This window comes from Balaenoptera ricei, chromosome 5 (genome assembly GCF_028023285.1).
Source record: "Balaenoptera ricei isolate mBalRic1 chromosome 5, mBalRic1.hap2, whole genome shotgun sequence".
NCBI lineage: Eukaryota > Metazoa > Chordata > Mammalia > Artiodactyla > Balaenopteridae > Balaenoptera > Balaenoptera ricei.
Window position 1 is genome coordinate 37,902,586 of NC_082643.1, and position 18,706 is coordinate 37,921,291.

The 18,706-nt window shown below is 37.4% G+C and overlaps 1 protein-coding gene across 1 annotated transcript; it reads right to left on the bottom strand.

The window, feature by feature from the left end:
• Nucleotides 1–2,718: 2,718 nt before the first annotated feature.
• Nucleotides 2,719–10,379, bottom strand: FGA (fibrinogen alpha chain). The gene is made up of 6 exons (XM_059923957.1): nucleotides 10,310–10,379; nucleotides 8,295–8,420; nucleotides 7,328–7,511; nucleotides 6,091–6,236; nucleotides 4,202–5,504; nucleotides 2,719–3,428 (listed from the first exon to the last, which is right to left on the bottom strand). The coding sequence occupies exons 1-6, from the start codon at nucleotides 10,361–10,363 to the stop codon at nucleotides 2,719–2,721; spliced, it is 2,523 nt and encodes an 840-aa protein (XP_059779940.1). The 5' UTR covers nucleotides 10,364–10,379.
• Nucleotides 10,380–18,706: the final 8,327 nt, after the last annotated feature.

The following is an 18,706-nucleotide window of genomic DNA, read 5'->3' on the forward strand; positions in this document are numbered from 1 at the left end:
TCTGACTAGGGTAAGAAATAGAGAGATACAATAGGTTTTGATGGGAAGGTAATTAGTTAATCTTAGATTAATGAGAAATATCTAACTGGATGTGTTCAGTATGAGTTGAAAATACGGATCTGAAGGTCAGGGCTGAAGTTTTAGATTAAGTTATCATCAGCCTATTGATGGTAATTGGATCTGTAGTGATTGTCAAATCATCCAAGGAGAAAATATACTCACTTGCAGAGTGAGGAAAGATGGACTGCTAATTGCGTCCCTCAACCTCTATCCTCCCTCTCCTCCTAATTTTAATCTTGTGTCTAAGCGAACAGGCAAGGCGTCTTGACTTCTCCAGCAGCTTGGCCTGTGTGGCTTATGGGACATAGAGGATGTGCTCTATGGAATGTCCTGGAAAGTTTCTTAAGAGAGTCAAGGCACTCCTTTCTCTTCTGTCTCTCTTCCAGATTGCCCAGGACAGAATGTTTGGGACATGATGTAAACTTGAGGATGGAAGTTATTTATTACGATGCAGGCTTCCTAAAGACACCATGGGAACATATTCTTGTAGAGTTTTCCATCTTATTTAAGCCACTTGTGTCAAACCTAATCCCAACTAATAAAAATGAGTACTAATGTTATTGCAGTGAGAAACTCCTACATTTAAGGAGTGATCTGAGAAGGAATTGCCAGTTGCAAAGACTGAGAAAGGTGAGACAGAAGGGCATGGCATACTAGAAAGCAAGAGAGAAATACAGCTTGAAGAGGTAGATGGAGACAATGGTGGCAGATGTTTGAAAAAGATCAGGCAGAAGGGACTTGAATATAGGACCTTAAATTTAGAACTCCAAAGTTCCTGTTGACTTTTAAGAGAGCAATTTCAAGACAGTGGTAACCAAGCGAAAGCTAAGTTAAAGTGGACTTCTATGTGAATGAGAGTCAGAGGCTGAATTAGTATTTAATTTCAGGAATTAGGGAAATAGGGCAATAGGTTAAAGATAAGATAAAGTGGAAAAAGAGATGTTTGGTGTCTTTTCTCACGACCAAACTGTATCTCCAATTATCATGATTCTGCTAATATTAGCTATTGTTTATTAAATTAAGAGGTTGCTTATTCTTTGCTAATAAACTCAAAGCCTTCAAAATAAATGAGAAATGAATGGCTCTTCACAATCAAAGTTGATTTCATTTTGGGACCCAATTCTGTTCCTAATAGTGTGATATTCTGGAAAATAAAATACTTCCTACTTCCAACTCCAATTCTGTGGAGGCAGATGTGTGGGTGTAAAGGTGGTAGGCAGAGAAATACTATGGCACTCTAATGTCTGAAATGAATGAAAATCCTTTCAATTTTGAAGAAGTTCATATCCATTTATACAAAGATGTGGGGGACATCACTTATTTGTATGAAGGGTTTTCAACAGCACATAAGGAAATGCAAGAACACTGGGGCTTCATATGTGACTCATTTGCAAGCTCTTTTGCTCACCTTTTTTCTGCTCCCCAGGCACTGGACAAGAGCCCTGGCATCTTTCCTTCTTCTCACCCCTCCTGCCTCCCTCCTTCTTCTTCTCCCTCTCTTCCTTCCTACCTTCCTTCCTTCCTTCCTTCCTTCCTTCCTTCCTTCCTTCCTTCCCTCCTTCCCCTTCTTTCCTTCCTAGGAGAAAGGATGCATTTACATTAGGATAGAAACTTTGCAAGTGAGGGCAATGTACTGGGATCCCAATATGCTTGGAATATTTTAATACATTTCCAAGGGTAAGTGGCAAGTGGTTCTCACTAGAAGAAAATGTGAGTTAAAAATTGGGGCCAGGAGCCAAGTTCACCAAGATCAAAGATGATCTATTTTTAGATCAAATAAAATACTGACCAATGTCAATATGTTGAATTTATGGATATGGCATAGATCATATTTAGTGAGATGGTTTCAAACGAATGTCTTACTTTAATAACAAGTATTACATCACAGGATATACTTTATGATTGGTGAAAAATGAAGTCAGACGAATGTTGTGGGGATTTTTTATTAATGTGTAAGTTCAATGTTTTTGGACTACTTGTAAATATTTAAAAGATTTTAAATGCTTTTTTTCCGTGTATTTTTCTGCAAGAAATTGGTTAGACTCTGGGGAAAAAATTCGATGTGCATTATGGTCTTCATTGGAAGACTTAAGAAGTAGATAGATCTCTATTTCTGTTAGGAAAGAATGCTTCTCCTGCCTTGCTGGATTTGCTTGCCAACAGAAGAAATGAATGTACTTAGTAACTTGTAAATTCCTATACAAAGCCCAGCCAGTGTTCAGTTCAATGATTCATAACTTAAGATATTGGTTTAAAACCGTTCAAGTAGAATGGATGAAATTACTTTTTTACTTTACAATGACCCCATGACTTTGGGTGGTGTGGGAAATGGAGACGTTCTCAGAAAGCCACTCTAAGTGTTGCAGAGAGGACCTTCCACTCAACTCCCCCTTCCTGATGTACCGAGTGTCCCTTGGTGCATTTTAATAAAAATTTTAAAACCCACAGAGCTATTTTAAAGCTTAAAAATTCATATAACTTTATTTTTTAAAGCACTAATATGTCTCAGTTACATTTAGCTACAGTACAAAGAATAATAAAATAGCACCCGAGAAGTTTTAGTAGGCTATAAAGAATCTCGACTCCTATCTCCTCCTTATTTTTTTCTCCTCTTCACTAAACACAGAAACAGAGTGCTCTCACTGCCACTCCTTCAGCCTATTGTGTCCCAAAGGGCCGGATTTTCATGCGAACAGCCCTGAGGGAATAATCGGCACCTCTGAAGGGGACCCAGACCACTCCATTCTCAATCTCATAGGGACTGTTGTCCCTGGGGTCATAGGAGCCCCCGGGGTAGTAGATGCCATTGAGATTGGCTGCTTGGCAGTTGTTGTACCACCAGCCTCCTCCGTAGACTTCGGCACAGTTGTCTTCCCACTTGTCTGCATCCCTGTCGAAGGTGCTGAAGCGCATGCCAGCATGAGAAGTGTACTCTGTCCCTTCCTCTACAGAACCCTCAATCAGAGCATCACCTGCCGTGCCCTCATAGGAGGAGACCTGCAGGGCATAGCCTTCTGCCTCAGAGCCTACCCTCCAGTGATATTCTGCATAAGCCCCTTTCCCAGCCCAGTCTTCTAATTCAACCCGAAGGATGGAGCCTCTCAGGGTTAGTAAGTGGAGGTATTCGTTGCCTAGCCAGAATTCTCCTTCTCCCTTGTCATTTAGGCTGCCGAAACCTTTCTTGTAGTCTTGCCAGGTCCGGTTAAAATTCAGTGAGCCATCCATTCTTTGCTGGATCAAAAGCCATCCTCCCAAACTGGTCTCTTGATCACAATAAACAGAAAAAATCTTACTGGATCCCGGTAGCTTGATATTGAAAATGCCACTTTGGGCACCTGAAGGATGTGTTTGGAGGGCATCATAACAGTCTAAAAAAAAAAATTAAGCTGGTTGGAAGAACTTACTCTCATTTAACTTTACAAAGTTAAATGGCCCAGATTAAATGAAGGCAGATACTGGCTTTCTTTTCCTCCCTCCCTCCCTCCCTTCCTTCCTTCCTTCCTTCCTTCCTTCCTTCCTTCCTTCCTTCCTTCTTGCATTCCTTCCTTCCCTTTATAGAGAAAGGATGTGCTTACACTGGAATGGAACTTATGCAAGTAAGTAGCATTTTATTTACACATTGCAAGGGGGATTTTTCTCAATGAATTTGGAATTTCACTTGCACATACTGATTAATGGCAAGTAACCAGCAAAGATATATAAGCATCATTTAATACTAATATCACTTGTTTTTAACCTGATCTCAATGTCAACTGAGACATACACTAAAAATATGAATAATCAGTTGAGTGACAATTTCCAATGGCACACATTTTGAATGGTAAAAGAATTTGGTTAAACAAATTTAAAATTGAGTTCCAGAGGGATTCATTCATTCATTCATTTAACATGTATTTATTGAGTGCTGACTCCACACTGCTAGGCATTTGGGAATACAGAGATGAACATGATAGACAAAAAGTCCCTGCCCCCATGGAACTTACAGTCTAGCACAAAAAAATAAGCAAAAACCTGTAATTTCAATAAAGCGTGATAGAGGGCTAAGAAAGAAGTAAAAGGTGCTATGGGAGATACATTGTAGGAGTAATGAACTTAGTCTAGGGGGTCACGGAAGGCTTCCCCAAAGGAGAAGTGCGGATACCTCTGGCAGGGCGAGTTTTAGCATGGCCTCTCTTGGTGGCATGTGCTCCTTTGAAGCCAAGATCCTCTTCACTTCCGGCCTCATCTGCCATTTTATAGCCCTTGCTTTCAAACGTGGAGCCTCCTCTGTTGATAGTCATGCTACTGCTTGCAAACTCTTTGCCATGACTTGAAGTTTTACTACTGGAAGAGACCTCAGGTATGCCGCGGTGGTGAGAGCCGATATCCCCTAAGTCTGAGCCCATAGAATGGATCTTACTGTCAAGCTCTTTTAACGTAGAGGAGAAAAAACCATCATTGTGCCTACGAAAGAAATCATCTAGGCTACCCCTGCCAGGCAAGTCCAAATCTGTGTCACTACAGTCAGAACCATCTTCAGAGTTTACCACTTCTTTGGTTGTTTCTGTGTGACCATCGGCATGTGTAACAGTCCTTGTGATGACTTTAGAGCATGAACGACGAGTGGTGGTTGTGCGACCAGAAGTGACCTTCTCACTACCAATCAGAAGCTCTTTATCTCCTTTAGCAGTGACCAGTTTACCTGTGTGGAGCTCTTTCTTTGTCCCTGGACTTACATTTCCTGACACCTCTTCAAATGTGCCCCAGGGCACATCTGGGTTGGAAGGCCTGATGTTCCCATGCCCTGAGCTATCTGGCCTAAAACTTGCAGACACAGAACTTCCAGAGCCCCAAGTGCCAAAACCTCCGGACTCAGGGCGTCCAGTGTTCCAAGTGCCAGCACTTCCAGGATCAGGATGGCCAGTGTTCCAAATGCCACCACTTCCAGGATCAGGGTGTCCAGTGTTCCAAATGCCAGCACTTCCAGGATCAGGGTGTCCAGTGTTCCAAGTGCCAGCGTTTCCGGGATCAGGATGGCCAGTGTTCCAAGTGCCAGCACCTCCAGCTCCATAGATCCCAGGATTCACGTTTCCAATACTACCAGTTCCAGGCTTCCTGGGGCTTTCTGGTGTTGATCCTGTTCCATGAGATGCAGAATCTCCTCTGGCATGCCCATCTCCACCAAACCTCTCTAACTCCATTTTCATCTGCTGCATTTCCAGCAGTGCCTTCCACTCTGGAGGGGCCTCCTGAAGCTGGCTCTTGAACTCTCTGGTAATCGGGCCTGGAACTGGCCTCATTTTTATCAGTGGTAAATATTGACTGTCTCTGGAGGGAAGTAAGTCTATGGCAATAACCTGTTCAAGTTGCTTCTGCTGATCTTTATAGTCTTCCAGATCTACTTTATGTTCTAAAGCCCTACTGCATGACCCTTTGCAAGATCGGATCTTAATATCAATGTCCACCTAGAGGGGGAGGGGAAAATAAAGAAAAAAGGTAGCTATAATAAACTAGGTCTATTGAGTTCTTAGTAGTTAATTTATTTTTTGGAAACTGGTTTCATTTCTTTGACTTGGAGACCTACCAACCAATACTTCATTTATGTAGTATCCTCAGTGAAAGAGAGGTTGGGTATTCTAAGGCTGGCCAGGATAAGCAATAGAAACATCTGGATTTATCTTAGAATAGATCAAGAGCAAAGTGCTATTCCCTCTGAAAGGAGACACTGATGATGTGATCCTCTGTGAGACTGAGGCTGAAGACTCAGAGACACAGTGATGTCAGGGACAAGCAGGGGCTGGAATTAGATGCAAGGACTGAGTATTTGCTTTTGAAATTTACCATTTTACGTGCCCTTGGAAATTTTACTTAATAGCACTGAGTTTTTTTCTTCATCTGTAGAGTGGGGGAAATAATACTTACTTTGTAGGTAGATGATGGCTATAACACATTGCTTTACATAGAGTAGGCATTTAATGAATGACTATTGCCTTCCTTTCCCTGCTATTCAAAAACAAAGAAATCTGGGGTCAGAGCCACATAATTACTCACCTCCAGTCGTTTCATATCTATCAGCTGATCCCTGACATTTTTCTGCAGAAGGTGGATATGCTGTACTTGTTCTATAACTTTGCGCTTCAGAATCTCAATTCTCCTTCTCAGATCTTCTGACACTTGGCTAAATGTATTTTCATTGTCTGAAATGGCAAGTATGGGTACTGAAGTAGCTGCTGAGTGATTTGTTTGTAATTGCCAGCAAAAGAAGGAAATTTGCCTATGGATATTCCCCATTTTACTTCTATAATAGTTTGGACATTTAATTTGGGATTTCTAAATCTATTAGGCATTTGATATTTGGACAATATCCTGCAGTCATCCATGGATATCAATTAAGATGCCTTATTAGTAACCCAAATAAATGCAGAAGACAAAAACTCTTTGAAATTTTAAAGGCATAATTGGGATAAAATAATCAGTTTGATTACATTCCAATTATTTCATTATATCCTTAATCAAGGGACGTGAATATATTCTTGGATTTTCTTACTAAAAAGGTTTTCTTCACAGTTATAGATTTGAATTTGTTCCTAAGCTTTTTTTTTAGGTCAACAGGATCATGCACTTGCCAGTTGCTCTTTCACCATCAACTTTAAATTAGCCAAGTGCCTCCCAAGGATATAAAGAGTCAAGGCAAGGTTTCAGGAGCTGAGGCCTTACTAAACTCACTGCCCATGCCCAGAGTGAGTCCAGAGTTTCCTAGTCCTAATGAGACTTAGTCCTAGGCCAATGAGAAAGAGACAACATGGCTCTATATTTTAAATTAAACAAAACAAAACAAAGCAAAACACTTCATAATAAGCACGGTGGAGTCTGTGGGTTGCACTCCCAGCCCCACCACATGATAGCTTTGCACCTTTGAGCAAGTCCCCTGACCTCTCAGTTTCCTCCTTTGTTAGACAGAAACAGAAGTATCTACTCAAAAGGTAGGGCTCACCTTATTTTCCATGTATATTCTTTAAAAAGAACACACTTAAATTCTAATCTTTAGTCCAAAATGCTGCCTTACTTTGTGACCTTAAAGCAATTCTAAACTAACCTCCTTTTTGTGATAAAAATAACAGAAACAAGCCCCTTCCTTAAAATTCAGGGATATCATAAAGGTATATTTTTCTACATAAAGTACTTTGGAATAAAATCACAGTTGTAATAAGGAGACATCATATCTACTTCTGATTTTTGTTGTTTTTGTTGTGTGCTATAAAGCCAAAGAACTAACTGTAATACTTACTCTTAGAATTGGCAAAATCCCCTCTCAAAATATCCATTATATTCCTGATCAATGTGTTAGACTCCTTATTGTTCTTCTGATAATCAAATAGTGAATTTTTTAGTTTATTTATTCTGTTTGTAAAATCTTGATTGACTTCATCAATCAATCCTTTCATCCTGCAGCCAGAAGGGCATTTGTAGTTCTGGAATGAAGAGGAAAAATTACATTAAGAGTCTATCTCTTGGGAACAGACTTATGGGTGCCAAGCAGGAGGGAGGGTGGGGGGGAGGATCGGGAGTTTGGGATTAGCAGATGCAAGATAGTATATGTAGAATGGATAAACAGCAAGGTCCTACTGTATAGCCCAGGGAACTATATTCAGTATCCTGGGATAAAGTATAATGGAAAAGGATATGAAAAAGAATATATATATATATAAAACTAAGTCACTTTACTATACACTAGAAATTAACACAACATTGTAAATCAACTATACTTCAATAAAATTTTAAAAAATAAAATTAATAAAAGAGTCTATCTCTCTGATCCAGTATAAATTTGAAGGTTTCTATGAACCCCCACTGCTCCCCTCCCCAGTGTCTTCAGGTCATCTCTTGACCTAAACGTAGTTTAAGAGGGCTAGTCAGAGATCTTAAAGAAATTCTGGAATGGGGGTCCACTTAACCATAAATTAGAACCCATGAAATCCAGAGGTCATAATAGTCAGGTTCCTAGTATTTGCCTGAACATACAACTAAAATCCAATCTGTTAATCCCACCAATGACCCAGTGTCTCAGAGGTAATTTAAACAGTGCTCTCAGGACTAAGTTCCTTTCCATCTGTCTTCTTTAATTTGATATGTAAGGAGCTATTAGATTATTTCCCACTGGACAAGTTTTCTGTGACCTAAAGTGTCAGCCTGTGTGCGCTGCCAGCAGCACAGGAAAGGACTGTCCTGCTCTACTCCCTGTGCCTACGGCTCACCCAGTCTTCATCAGAGCAGAAGGGCCAGTTCGACTCTTTGCAGGCAGACTGCTCTTTTTCCACAAGCCTTGGGCCACGCACACCTCCTCCTTCAGCGATAAATTCACCTTCACTGGGATCTGCCGCCTTTAAGGATTCATAAACACACAAAAGAGAGGTCTTTAAGCAGATAAGGAGGAGAAGCTGGCATGCCTGTAAATCCCAAGCAAGGGATCCAAGGGGCTCTGCAAGCTTCAGGTTTCTTATCTTTGGAATGAAAATCCTAATGCCTATTTTGTGGAGTTGTGAGACTGAAGGAGATGAGTGTACAAATCTCAACTGTGTTCTACACTAAACAAGCATTTAATAAATGTTAGGAGTTGTAAAGGATCCATTATAAAAGGAAGATTATTTGAATCAACAAGCTTAGTTAAAAATTACCTTTACATTTTCATTCATGCCTGGAGATAGAAAAATAATGGAAAAACTCAGAGTTCTTTCTCCTCTAACTCCTGTTTTAGTAGGAAAAAACCTACACCATCTTAGCTTCAGGTCTGTCTCTCCTTCAAGTATCCACCACAATGACCTTATGGGTCTATAATTTGAGCAAGTATATACAAGGACACAAATGTAGCCAATTCAGACTCAGAAATGATTTTTGGGTTACTCACATAATAATTTCTTTTTATTTGAAATGAAAAAAAGTACACTGAGAGCAAAAAAAAATGGTCCATGACTGATACTTTTTTTGGAACACCTTATAATTAGAAATACAGATTTTTTTTAAAAATTTCCATTGTGATCAAGTGAAATAGGATATACAGATATTCTTCCAGCAAGATGTTATATCCTAAGAAATCAATGTTGGTTTTAGGTTTTAGCTATTTTTATTTTGTACCACCAAGTTACAAGGATTTTTATGACTATCAATCTCAGTGGTTTATTCTTATTAGTTAACATTTTCTGTCTCATTCAAAAAAATACCCCAATAATAGTAATATTAACTCAAGAAATCAAGAACAACTTATTTAAATGAACAAGTACAATCTTTTCATCTAAGAAATAAAATCATAAATCAAACATACATTGGAAAAAATGGCACAAAAATAAAAACAGGCAAAAATTAAATATTTATACCAATAAGGGAGAAATAAATGAAACATGCATTATGCAAAGTATAACTTTAACAAATGATATTAGTCTTGTTTCCCATAAAAATGTTTACTTATTATTTGTATAAGGGAAAAAATTATGTTAGAAACACTCTTTAGTTTCTTCTGCTCTGGTATTAGGGTTTATGAGCAATAAAGGAAAAGAAATAAAATGGAATAATTCACAGTCTGGAAGTAATTGAGATTTTGGAACATATTTACCAAGTTTTTATAAGATAGAAGTTGAAAAATCTTGTTGAATGAAGTTTCTCTTCTTTTGCATAGGTTTCTGGAGTCAAACTTTAGGAATTATTGCAATATTTGTAATATCTTAAAAGAATACAATTGCTTCCAAAAAACATATTGCCTATCAATTAATCTCTTCTAATTTTGCTATGTAATATGTTTTCAAAGATAACTAATTTGCTTTTTATTTGTCTTAAAGAAACACAAACACAACCTTTCAGAAAAGCTACATTAAACCACTGTTCTGCTTATTATGGATAAATAGCAATAAAATAATAACTAGGTTAAAAATTCTTATCATAAGAATGTTCTGTTCTGTTAACTAGCAATCCCAAGTCTTTACAGCAACAAAGATGGCAAAAATTTCTTCTCTTTGACAAAATCCAATGTAAGACCAAGCTATAGGTGTTGAAGATTCCCCTGTGAATTTATATACTTTGGTCCCGCTAAGTCTCCCTCTGAGGGTGATATTACCCTGTATTCTTGAGGTGTCAAGCCCATCTAGGGACTTGCCTCCTCTGGCTACAGCTTATAAAGCTAATAGTGTGTGAGGACGTACACATGGCTGACTCAGACCTGCAAGCTCTTTGTGGAATAAACACCAGAGAGAAAGAGAAGAGGAAATAAAGAAGGCCATACCTGAACTGCACCCATCACACTCAGGACCAGGCAGAGGAGCCTCACAGAAACCATCTCTGCCGTGGGTGGGGCTGGCTCAAGAGGAGCACTCCAGCTGAAAGAAAGGAGGACTGCCTTCACGCCGAGTTCCCATCACATTTAAGTCTGCAAGAGGTCTGATTAATCATTATCTTTGTCCCGTTGAGACAGTCAACATGCACCCTGCATCTCTTGCTCCTTCTGTAAAGTTGTTGTCCCAGAAGTTCTTGCTCAATTCCCTAAGCTTGTTTGCTTCAGATAAGCTGTTGCAAAGGTAGCCCAGTTCGTGGAAGATCCCACATTCCAGTAACAGGCTGATTTTGGGAATGCAAAGGGGAACATGGGAGGACCTATCTCTACTCGAGTACTTGAAAGAATATAGAGGGTGGTGGAGGCAGGCTAGCTGTAGCCCACCGGCAGAGATCTGACAACTGAGATTTCACTTTATGCAGGAATTGGTTGATCTGACTTTTGACTGACTGTGGTGATGAGCTGATCCTGAAAGCCTTCAGTAAGCTTCCTCTATCCAGAATGGTTAAAACAAGCAGCTCCAGGAGCCAAACATCCTAGGTTCATACTCCCAGCTACACCATTTCCCAGCTCTGCTTTTGGACAAATTACTTTACCTCTTTATACCCCAGATTCCTCATTTTTAAAATGGGGATAGTAATAACCTATCACACATGTTTTTATGAAGAATAAATGAGTTAATCCTTGTAAAGCCCTGAGATTGCCACATATCCAAAGGTACAGAAACTGGAACGAAAGAGCATTTTCATGGCACTTTATGTTCTCCAATAACAATTATTATTTCTTTCCAGTTTCTGTACCTTTGGACAAGCTAATTTATTTTCCCTGATCTTCATCTCCATATCAAATTTTCTTGTCTAAGAGTTGCCAGATTTAGCAAATAAAAAACCAGTTAAATTTGAATGTTAAATTTGAATGTCAGATAAACAGCAAATATATTTTAGAGTAAGTTTGTCCTGTGCAATATTCAGACCTATTCATACTAAAAATGTGTTGCTATTGTTTATCTGAAATGCATATTTAACTGGGCATCCTGTAATATGTCTGCCAATCCTACCTTGTCTCAAATGCTGCTTCCTATGTGAAGCCAATCCTGATCATAGTATAACAGCCAAAATGTATTGAGTGTTTACTAAGTGCTGGGGACTTTGCTGGACACTTTACATAGTACCTGATTTCATGTCTCCAATTGAAAGCAATCTCTTGTTCTTTCATACTTCTTTAGACTATGTACCACTCATGACATTTATTACTGCAGGAACATTGTCCATCTCTTCCACTAGATCATAAACTTGAGAACTGACATATTTTAATGGTCTTTATATTCTCCCCAAAAGGTGTGAGGCTTCATTGAGCAAGAAAGCATGAGCGGATTACACTGTTATGAAATTGAGCCCTGTCTCAGGGCTCTGTGGGAATGTGAAGCTTGCTGTAAATGGGTGAGAGCCTGGTACAAGGCAGCACCCTCCTACACTGCTTGCTCCATGGAAGGTTCTTTGTCTGATCAAGCTCACCTCTGATGTGGCTTTTTTGAAGCAGCTTTGGAGCTCAGAGAGAACTCTAGAGTCTTATGCAGGTTATGAAGGGCAATGACTCCATGGAAAGCTGGGTTACACTTGTCCACAGTGGTTGAACTAGCAAAATGCCAGGAATGTATAGGATCCGAGACTGACTTCCCCAGATGTTTTCCTCTGCCCACAGGAAGTGCCTTTCTTAGGGGTAAACATGGTATATGGAAGAAGTTCCCAGAAAGTAATCTGGTGAGCTTCAGGTGACTTGGTTGGACATAATCTGATTAAAAGTAAGTTAACAGAAACCAGTGTGACTGAATGCCAGCACTCTGGTGCCATGTCTGGGCTTTTCCAAGGTACCACCTGTGGCACGATCCTTGCTGTTCCATGGCTCCTTCAAGTATCTGCATGTCTCACTCCCTTCCTTCATCCAGGGTTCTGCTCAGATAGCACCTCTTCAGAAATGCCTCCTTTGACCACCCTACCTGAAGGGCAGCCACCCTCATGCTATTCTTTTAACCTGAGTTGGTTTTCACTCATTTTACTTTATCACTACTGGACAGTATACATGGAAAAGTATTTGTTTATTTTTTGTCTCTTCCACACTAAGTTTCCTGAAGCCGAGGCACACTGTCTAGTACAATGCCAGGCATAGGGTAAGTACCAGTAAGTATTTGTTGGAGTGATAGAAGGCTGTCACAGTGGCAGCACAGTGTGGTGGAAGGACAGTGGGCTTTGTAGAGAGTGAGATCTGCATCCTAGCTGAGTGACATGGACAAACAAAATTCTCTGAACCAGCTTGCTTATCTGTAAGATAGAGATGACAATAATTATCTTGCAGTGTAGAGATGACAATATTTATCTTGCAGTGTTGTTGTGAGGATTACATAAAATGTGAGGCTATATAACATGTTCGATATACACATTACAAGCTCCAGAAATGGTCCCTAGAATATTCCAATGCCCCTAAATTGAAAGTTCCTATGTTATCTCTCCAGTGCCACAATTCCCTAACCAGGCACCTTTGGGGCTCTCTTTGGGCCTAGCACTGCAGGAATGAGCACCAGGCTGGGCTCTTTACCTCACAAGCAAGCCTTATTATCAGCTATGGAGAAGTAGGTTTTGTTTAGACAGAAAGCCATGCAGGTGAATAGGCAACAAATAATGCAAGGAATATCATTTTTTTATTGAGGTATAGTTGATGAACAATATTATATAAGTTTCAGGTATACAACATAGTGATTCACAATTTTTAAAGATTATAGTTCATTTACACTTATTATAAAATATTGGCTATATTCCTGTGTTGTACAATATATAGGAGTATCATTGTTTAAAATCATGTGACAATAAGGATAACTTTACAAGTGTAAAAGTGGGAAAAAATTAAGAAATTTCCAGTTTCTTAGACCAAAACCACTGTGTATTGCATTTTTCCCACAGATGACTATATCCTATTTTCCTTAGCTCTAATGAGAGGAATGTTTCATTCATTTATCCTTTGAAATTAATATAATTTCTCACAAATTATAAGTATTTAAACTCAGGGATTCACATATTTGTTATGCCATCACATTGGGCAGCACTGGAATAGATTTTATTTGTATGATGTATAGTGTATGTAAAAAGAATAGAAATTCTATAGCTGTAATTATGTTTCACTTTTAAACTGTATCTATGCACCAAAATTTATACATGAGAGTAAAATACATAGCCAGTCATTTAAATATTTGCCACTGTGTAAACATAACTTTAAAATACAAGCAAAACAAAATAAAATAAAACAACCCTCAGCTTTCTTTTGAATGGGGTATTTGTCTTTCTGGGGGCTACATCCCAGGAAAGTAAAAGAACATCCCTTTCTTTACCAATTTATTTTAAATGTATTGAATTCTGAGGCCAGTTCACTTACTTATTCATTGGTTTGAATATAACAAACATTTATTGTATGTCTACTATTTGTCAGTCCTGCATGCCATGTTCTTGAGATAGAAAGGCAAATAATGTATAGCCTTGTACGTTCAAGTTGCTTACAGTTGGGGAGCAAATAAATACATGTGCAGCTAAGAAGTTAAACCATATAAAATTGCCATTTTTGTAGATCAAAATGATGAATGTCTGCAATTTCATATGGTTTAATCTGATATAAAACAATGAAAAAAATTCTGTGAGGTAAGTTCAAAGTACTTTTAGAGCACAGAGTAGAGGCTGAAATACCGTTTCTGCATTGTTTTCTGTCACATTTTGTGTAAAATGTTCCTTAAAATATCAGATTTAATTCAAGCCTAAAAATGAAAGATGCTTTTGAAAAAATACTAATTGTAAGTCTTTTAGCATAAAAATCTGTATGAATCTATAAATTTATTATTCTCCTAATAACAAGAAGATAATGGTACCTTAACAGGAAATATTTTGTTAAAATAATATTAAGTGTACAACTGGAAAGTACCACAATTAATTTCTAAATTTCGAAATGCCTGAATTATAAAAATATAGGAGATTCTGGCCCTTATACTACTCTTTCAGAGCCTCTGCCTCAGGTTTGGACAGCAGTGACGGATCTATAAAGGATTTATTGGAAAACACTGGCAAGGCTCCTTAGCTTTGTGTATATTATTTTCTCTCCTTGTCTCCTGCATTTCAAGAGTATTGCAGAAATTTGTTTTTAACCAATCTGCTTATTGTGAAAGGTGAATGGGATAGTATGATGATCGATCTGAGAGGAACTAATGGGACTTTTACTTTCAGAACTCATCAGTACTCTGACGGCAGATGGTTTTCCTGGAAGTTATAGTTGTAGAAAGAAGTTGGGAATTTCCTTAAATACACAGAAATAATTCTGAACTACACTTATGAAAGTGAGGAAGGAAAAAAAGAGTTTTTCTTGATGGTTCTTGATTCTATCACATTGTATTTCTCTTTAATCTCTTTATTCAGGAAAGAAATCTACTTTATTTCTTGTAATAAAACTGTTCCCAGATGAGTAGCCATTTAATTGAATAATTTTTTAACATTTTTGGAATTAAATTCTGTAATATTCCAACAATAGAATGATCATTCTCTTTTTTGTTTTTATGCATGATTTTCATGGTCTTTTACTTAAGCACTTTTAATCATTTCCACTAAGTCGTTATGTGTGTGTGTGATGTATGTATGTATGTATGTATGTATGTGTGATGAGTGTGTGTGAGAGAAAGAGAGGTGAAGGTGAGGTCCTTGAGTTTTTGCCACTGCTTTATTTCCTTTGGTTTTTAACTGCATTATCAATTAAATAATTCGTTTTTCAAGATAAATTAATTTTACTTATAATGTGCTTTGCTAAATTTTACTGGAATTATCAAATTCTTTGTTGAATGTGTATTAAAGTATAAATCCTTTCTTGAAAAGTAAAACCATTATGCAGATGAATAATCAAGTGATGTATTAATATCAACAACATGAATTCATTCCACCGTCATACAGCTTAAATCCATTTAATTTGGCACACTGTCGATTTCATTGTGGTTCTTCTATTAAAGATTAGCAAACATGATCTATCAGTTGGTATTTATTTAATAGGGATGCATTGAGATCTGGGGAAATAGTATCTGTGAGGTATTTAGACTTTCCACAGCAAGGAATTGTGTGAAAATTATGGGGTAATTTAATTATCAAGATCCATTTAATTCTCTGTGATTCTTCTTGAAACCTATTTTTAACAGGCCATTCTATAGTAAAACCAAGGCAATTTAAAGAAGGCATTTTGGTAAAATTTTGCTTAGATAAAATTCAACAAAAAATTATTGAGCATAACAGAACAGAAACCCAAATTGAGGGGCATTTTACACATACTTGACCAGTCCACCAGAATATACTCTAAACAGTCAAGTTCATGAACAACAGGGAAAGACTAAGAAATTGTTACCAAAGCTGACTAAGGAGATATGACAACTAAATGTAATGTATCCTGGATGGGATCCTTGAACAGAAAAAGGACATTAGTGTAAAAACTGATGAAATCTGAATAAAGCATGGAAGTTAGAAAAGAGTGACTACTAGGGTTGGTTTCTTAAGTTTTGACAAATGAGCCATGGTAATGTCAGATGTTAACATTAGAGGAACTGGGTGACAGGGGTAGGGAACTCTGTATTTTCTTTTCTGCAAATTAAAATGTATTCTGAAATTTAAAATTTATTAAAATATAAAAGCCAAAAAATTAAAGTTTTAAAATTATGTTTCCAAACTTAACTGACATTAGATTCAAATCTCATGCAGCAATACCAATCTTAACAGCAAAAAACAATTCAGTTTTGTTTTTGTCTCTGGAGCAATTTCATATGTGATCTCATTTGACCCTTCCCATAGCTTTGTGATATAAAAAGAGTGATTTAGGAAGGAAAACATTTCCAGTCCAAGGTCTCTTAAATGTTAGATCATTTTTTTTCTAAGTCACACTTTACCTATTTGTCCCTGAGGGTTCGAAAGAGGCCACTTTCATCACAGAATGGAATCTGCCCTACTCTGTTTATTTAGGGAGAGTCAACATTCAGATTTATTTAGGAAGGATTCCCATCTACCTCAGGTTACTCCATGCTTTTAAGTTACCAGCAGAAGCAAACCTGGGTGAAGATCGGGGAAATGGGAGAGAGGGTCAAGAATACTGGATTTGGGATTTGGAAAAGACAGTTTTGAGCCAGTTGAAGACCTGATTAAATGTCATGATCTGAATTTATCCATTTGGACTTTCAAATATTTCCCAATGAAACTGAGATGAACAAGAGCTTGAAATTTCACCAGCCAGCCTTCCCAAAAGGCTTTCAAACCTGCTACAAAGGTGTGTTCTACAAGTCAGTGGTCAAACCTATTATTGATGCTCATAACGGGCCATGGCTACAAGGTCATTTGGGCCAAAGCTCATGTTTACAAGGCCAATCACTATCTATCTTTAGTTCATTTTCCTTCTTAAAGGAAAAAAAATATTAATACTCTTCTTGGATGCAGATCATTATTGGAGAGTGGTTATGATTTATGTACACTTTTATGGGGTTAATTAATTCTCTGATAATTCCTATGTCCCAAAGTAATTTGTGAACTGTCTCTCAAGAACCAGTATCATCAAAATTATGTTCTTTGACCATAATGAAATGAACTTAGATGTTAATTAAAAATACAGTTTTAAAAAGCACAAGCTTTGGAGCCAAATAATATTCACTTTTTAAGTCTTCAGTTCAAAAGGAGATCACAGGAAGTTACAAAATACTCAGATTGTGGGTAGATCTTAACTGTGCTGAATGGAAAAAGTAATAAATACAATGAAGACCTTAGTAGTGTTTCTCAAAGTGTTTGTTCTAAAGGACCAGTTTTATTAAATTTCTAATCAGTCACAGACCTATTAGCTTATAAAATGCAATAAAAATAGTTTCTAGTGAAATAAAATGTAAAAAAGCAAAAATGTAGGTCAATTTTTTAATTATTAGATTCCAAAGACATATAATTACATTTGAATAAATACAATCATCACATACATAATATAGGAAAAATGTTTCTACATGCTAATTCTCAATTTTTTTAGTTATAATGCTGACTAACAAAAAATTTGTGGATCAGCATTCTGAGAAACACCCATGATTTATAAGAATATGTACAAATAAACATGCATCAAATCTATTACAATGGTTGATTATTAAGGGATTAAAGGGAGGAATCAGAGTGACCCAGCACAGATGAATGAGAATGGTGTGCTAGAAGTATGACTAATTTAACTTCTGTCTCTGGGACACACACACACAGACACACACACACACACACACACGGAAAAGGTATATGAAACAGTCTTTCCCACACTCTTGGTCTCTTTATCATCAACTTAGTATTTTCCATCTACTTTAACTCATCTTATTATCTTTAACTCTTTTTTTCCCCATTCTTTCTGAGCTACATCAAACTGATAAGAAATCATCAGTAGATTAATTTTCCCCAGGGTTAAATGTGTATTTTGTTTTTCACTTCGATCATCTGAATTTATATCTACAAAGATACATACTATGTATAACTTGGCTTAGTTTATGCTGTTCAGAGTTAAGAATTTTAGACCTTGTAAATTCTCAAATATGCTGTCTATACTTACACGTTTTCACTTCCCACTCACTTTCAGCCTACCCACAAATCTGAAACATGATCTTTAAAGCCAAACTACTAAATATAACAAAGAATTGAAAAAAAGCTATAGCACTTCAGAGGTATATTTAAAAATCTTGATATTGTCCAATAAATGACTGTTCCTGTCTGCTGATTAAAGAACTCTGCCCTGTAGTTCATGACCTGAAGTCATAGTATAGGTGCATCTGTACCAGTACTCTCCTTTTTGGAAACTTCCCTCTGTGGGTTTTTCAAAGTGTGTGACCATGCACATCTGTTTTGTACTTAGCTGCCCTATTTTGCAGTGACCTGAGTTTTGTGTGCCCGGAAAGTGAAGGGAAGGGTTGGGTAATAGTTATCTGTGATTTGAGCTGTGCAGAAAAGTAATCTGTCGCTAGGAGGCTCCAAACTCTTTGTTTCACTTAAAAGTAAATTTTTAAAAGTTGATTTGTCAAGATAATCCTTTCATTTCTATTTTATTTGTGGAGACACGATCCAATTGAGTGTGGAAGTATATATCTTGCTTCATTTCTTAAGCTATAACCCTTCAATGTTCACCATTGAATATTAATAACTAAACAAGTAAAAAATTTAAATTCACCTTTTTATCTCTACCTAATTGGGTTTTAAATTAACTACAAAACTAATAACATACTCATTATAACAAATCAAACAATGCAGAGGTATAGAAGGAGAAAGTTAGAAGTCCCTTCCCACTAAT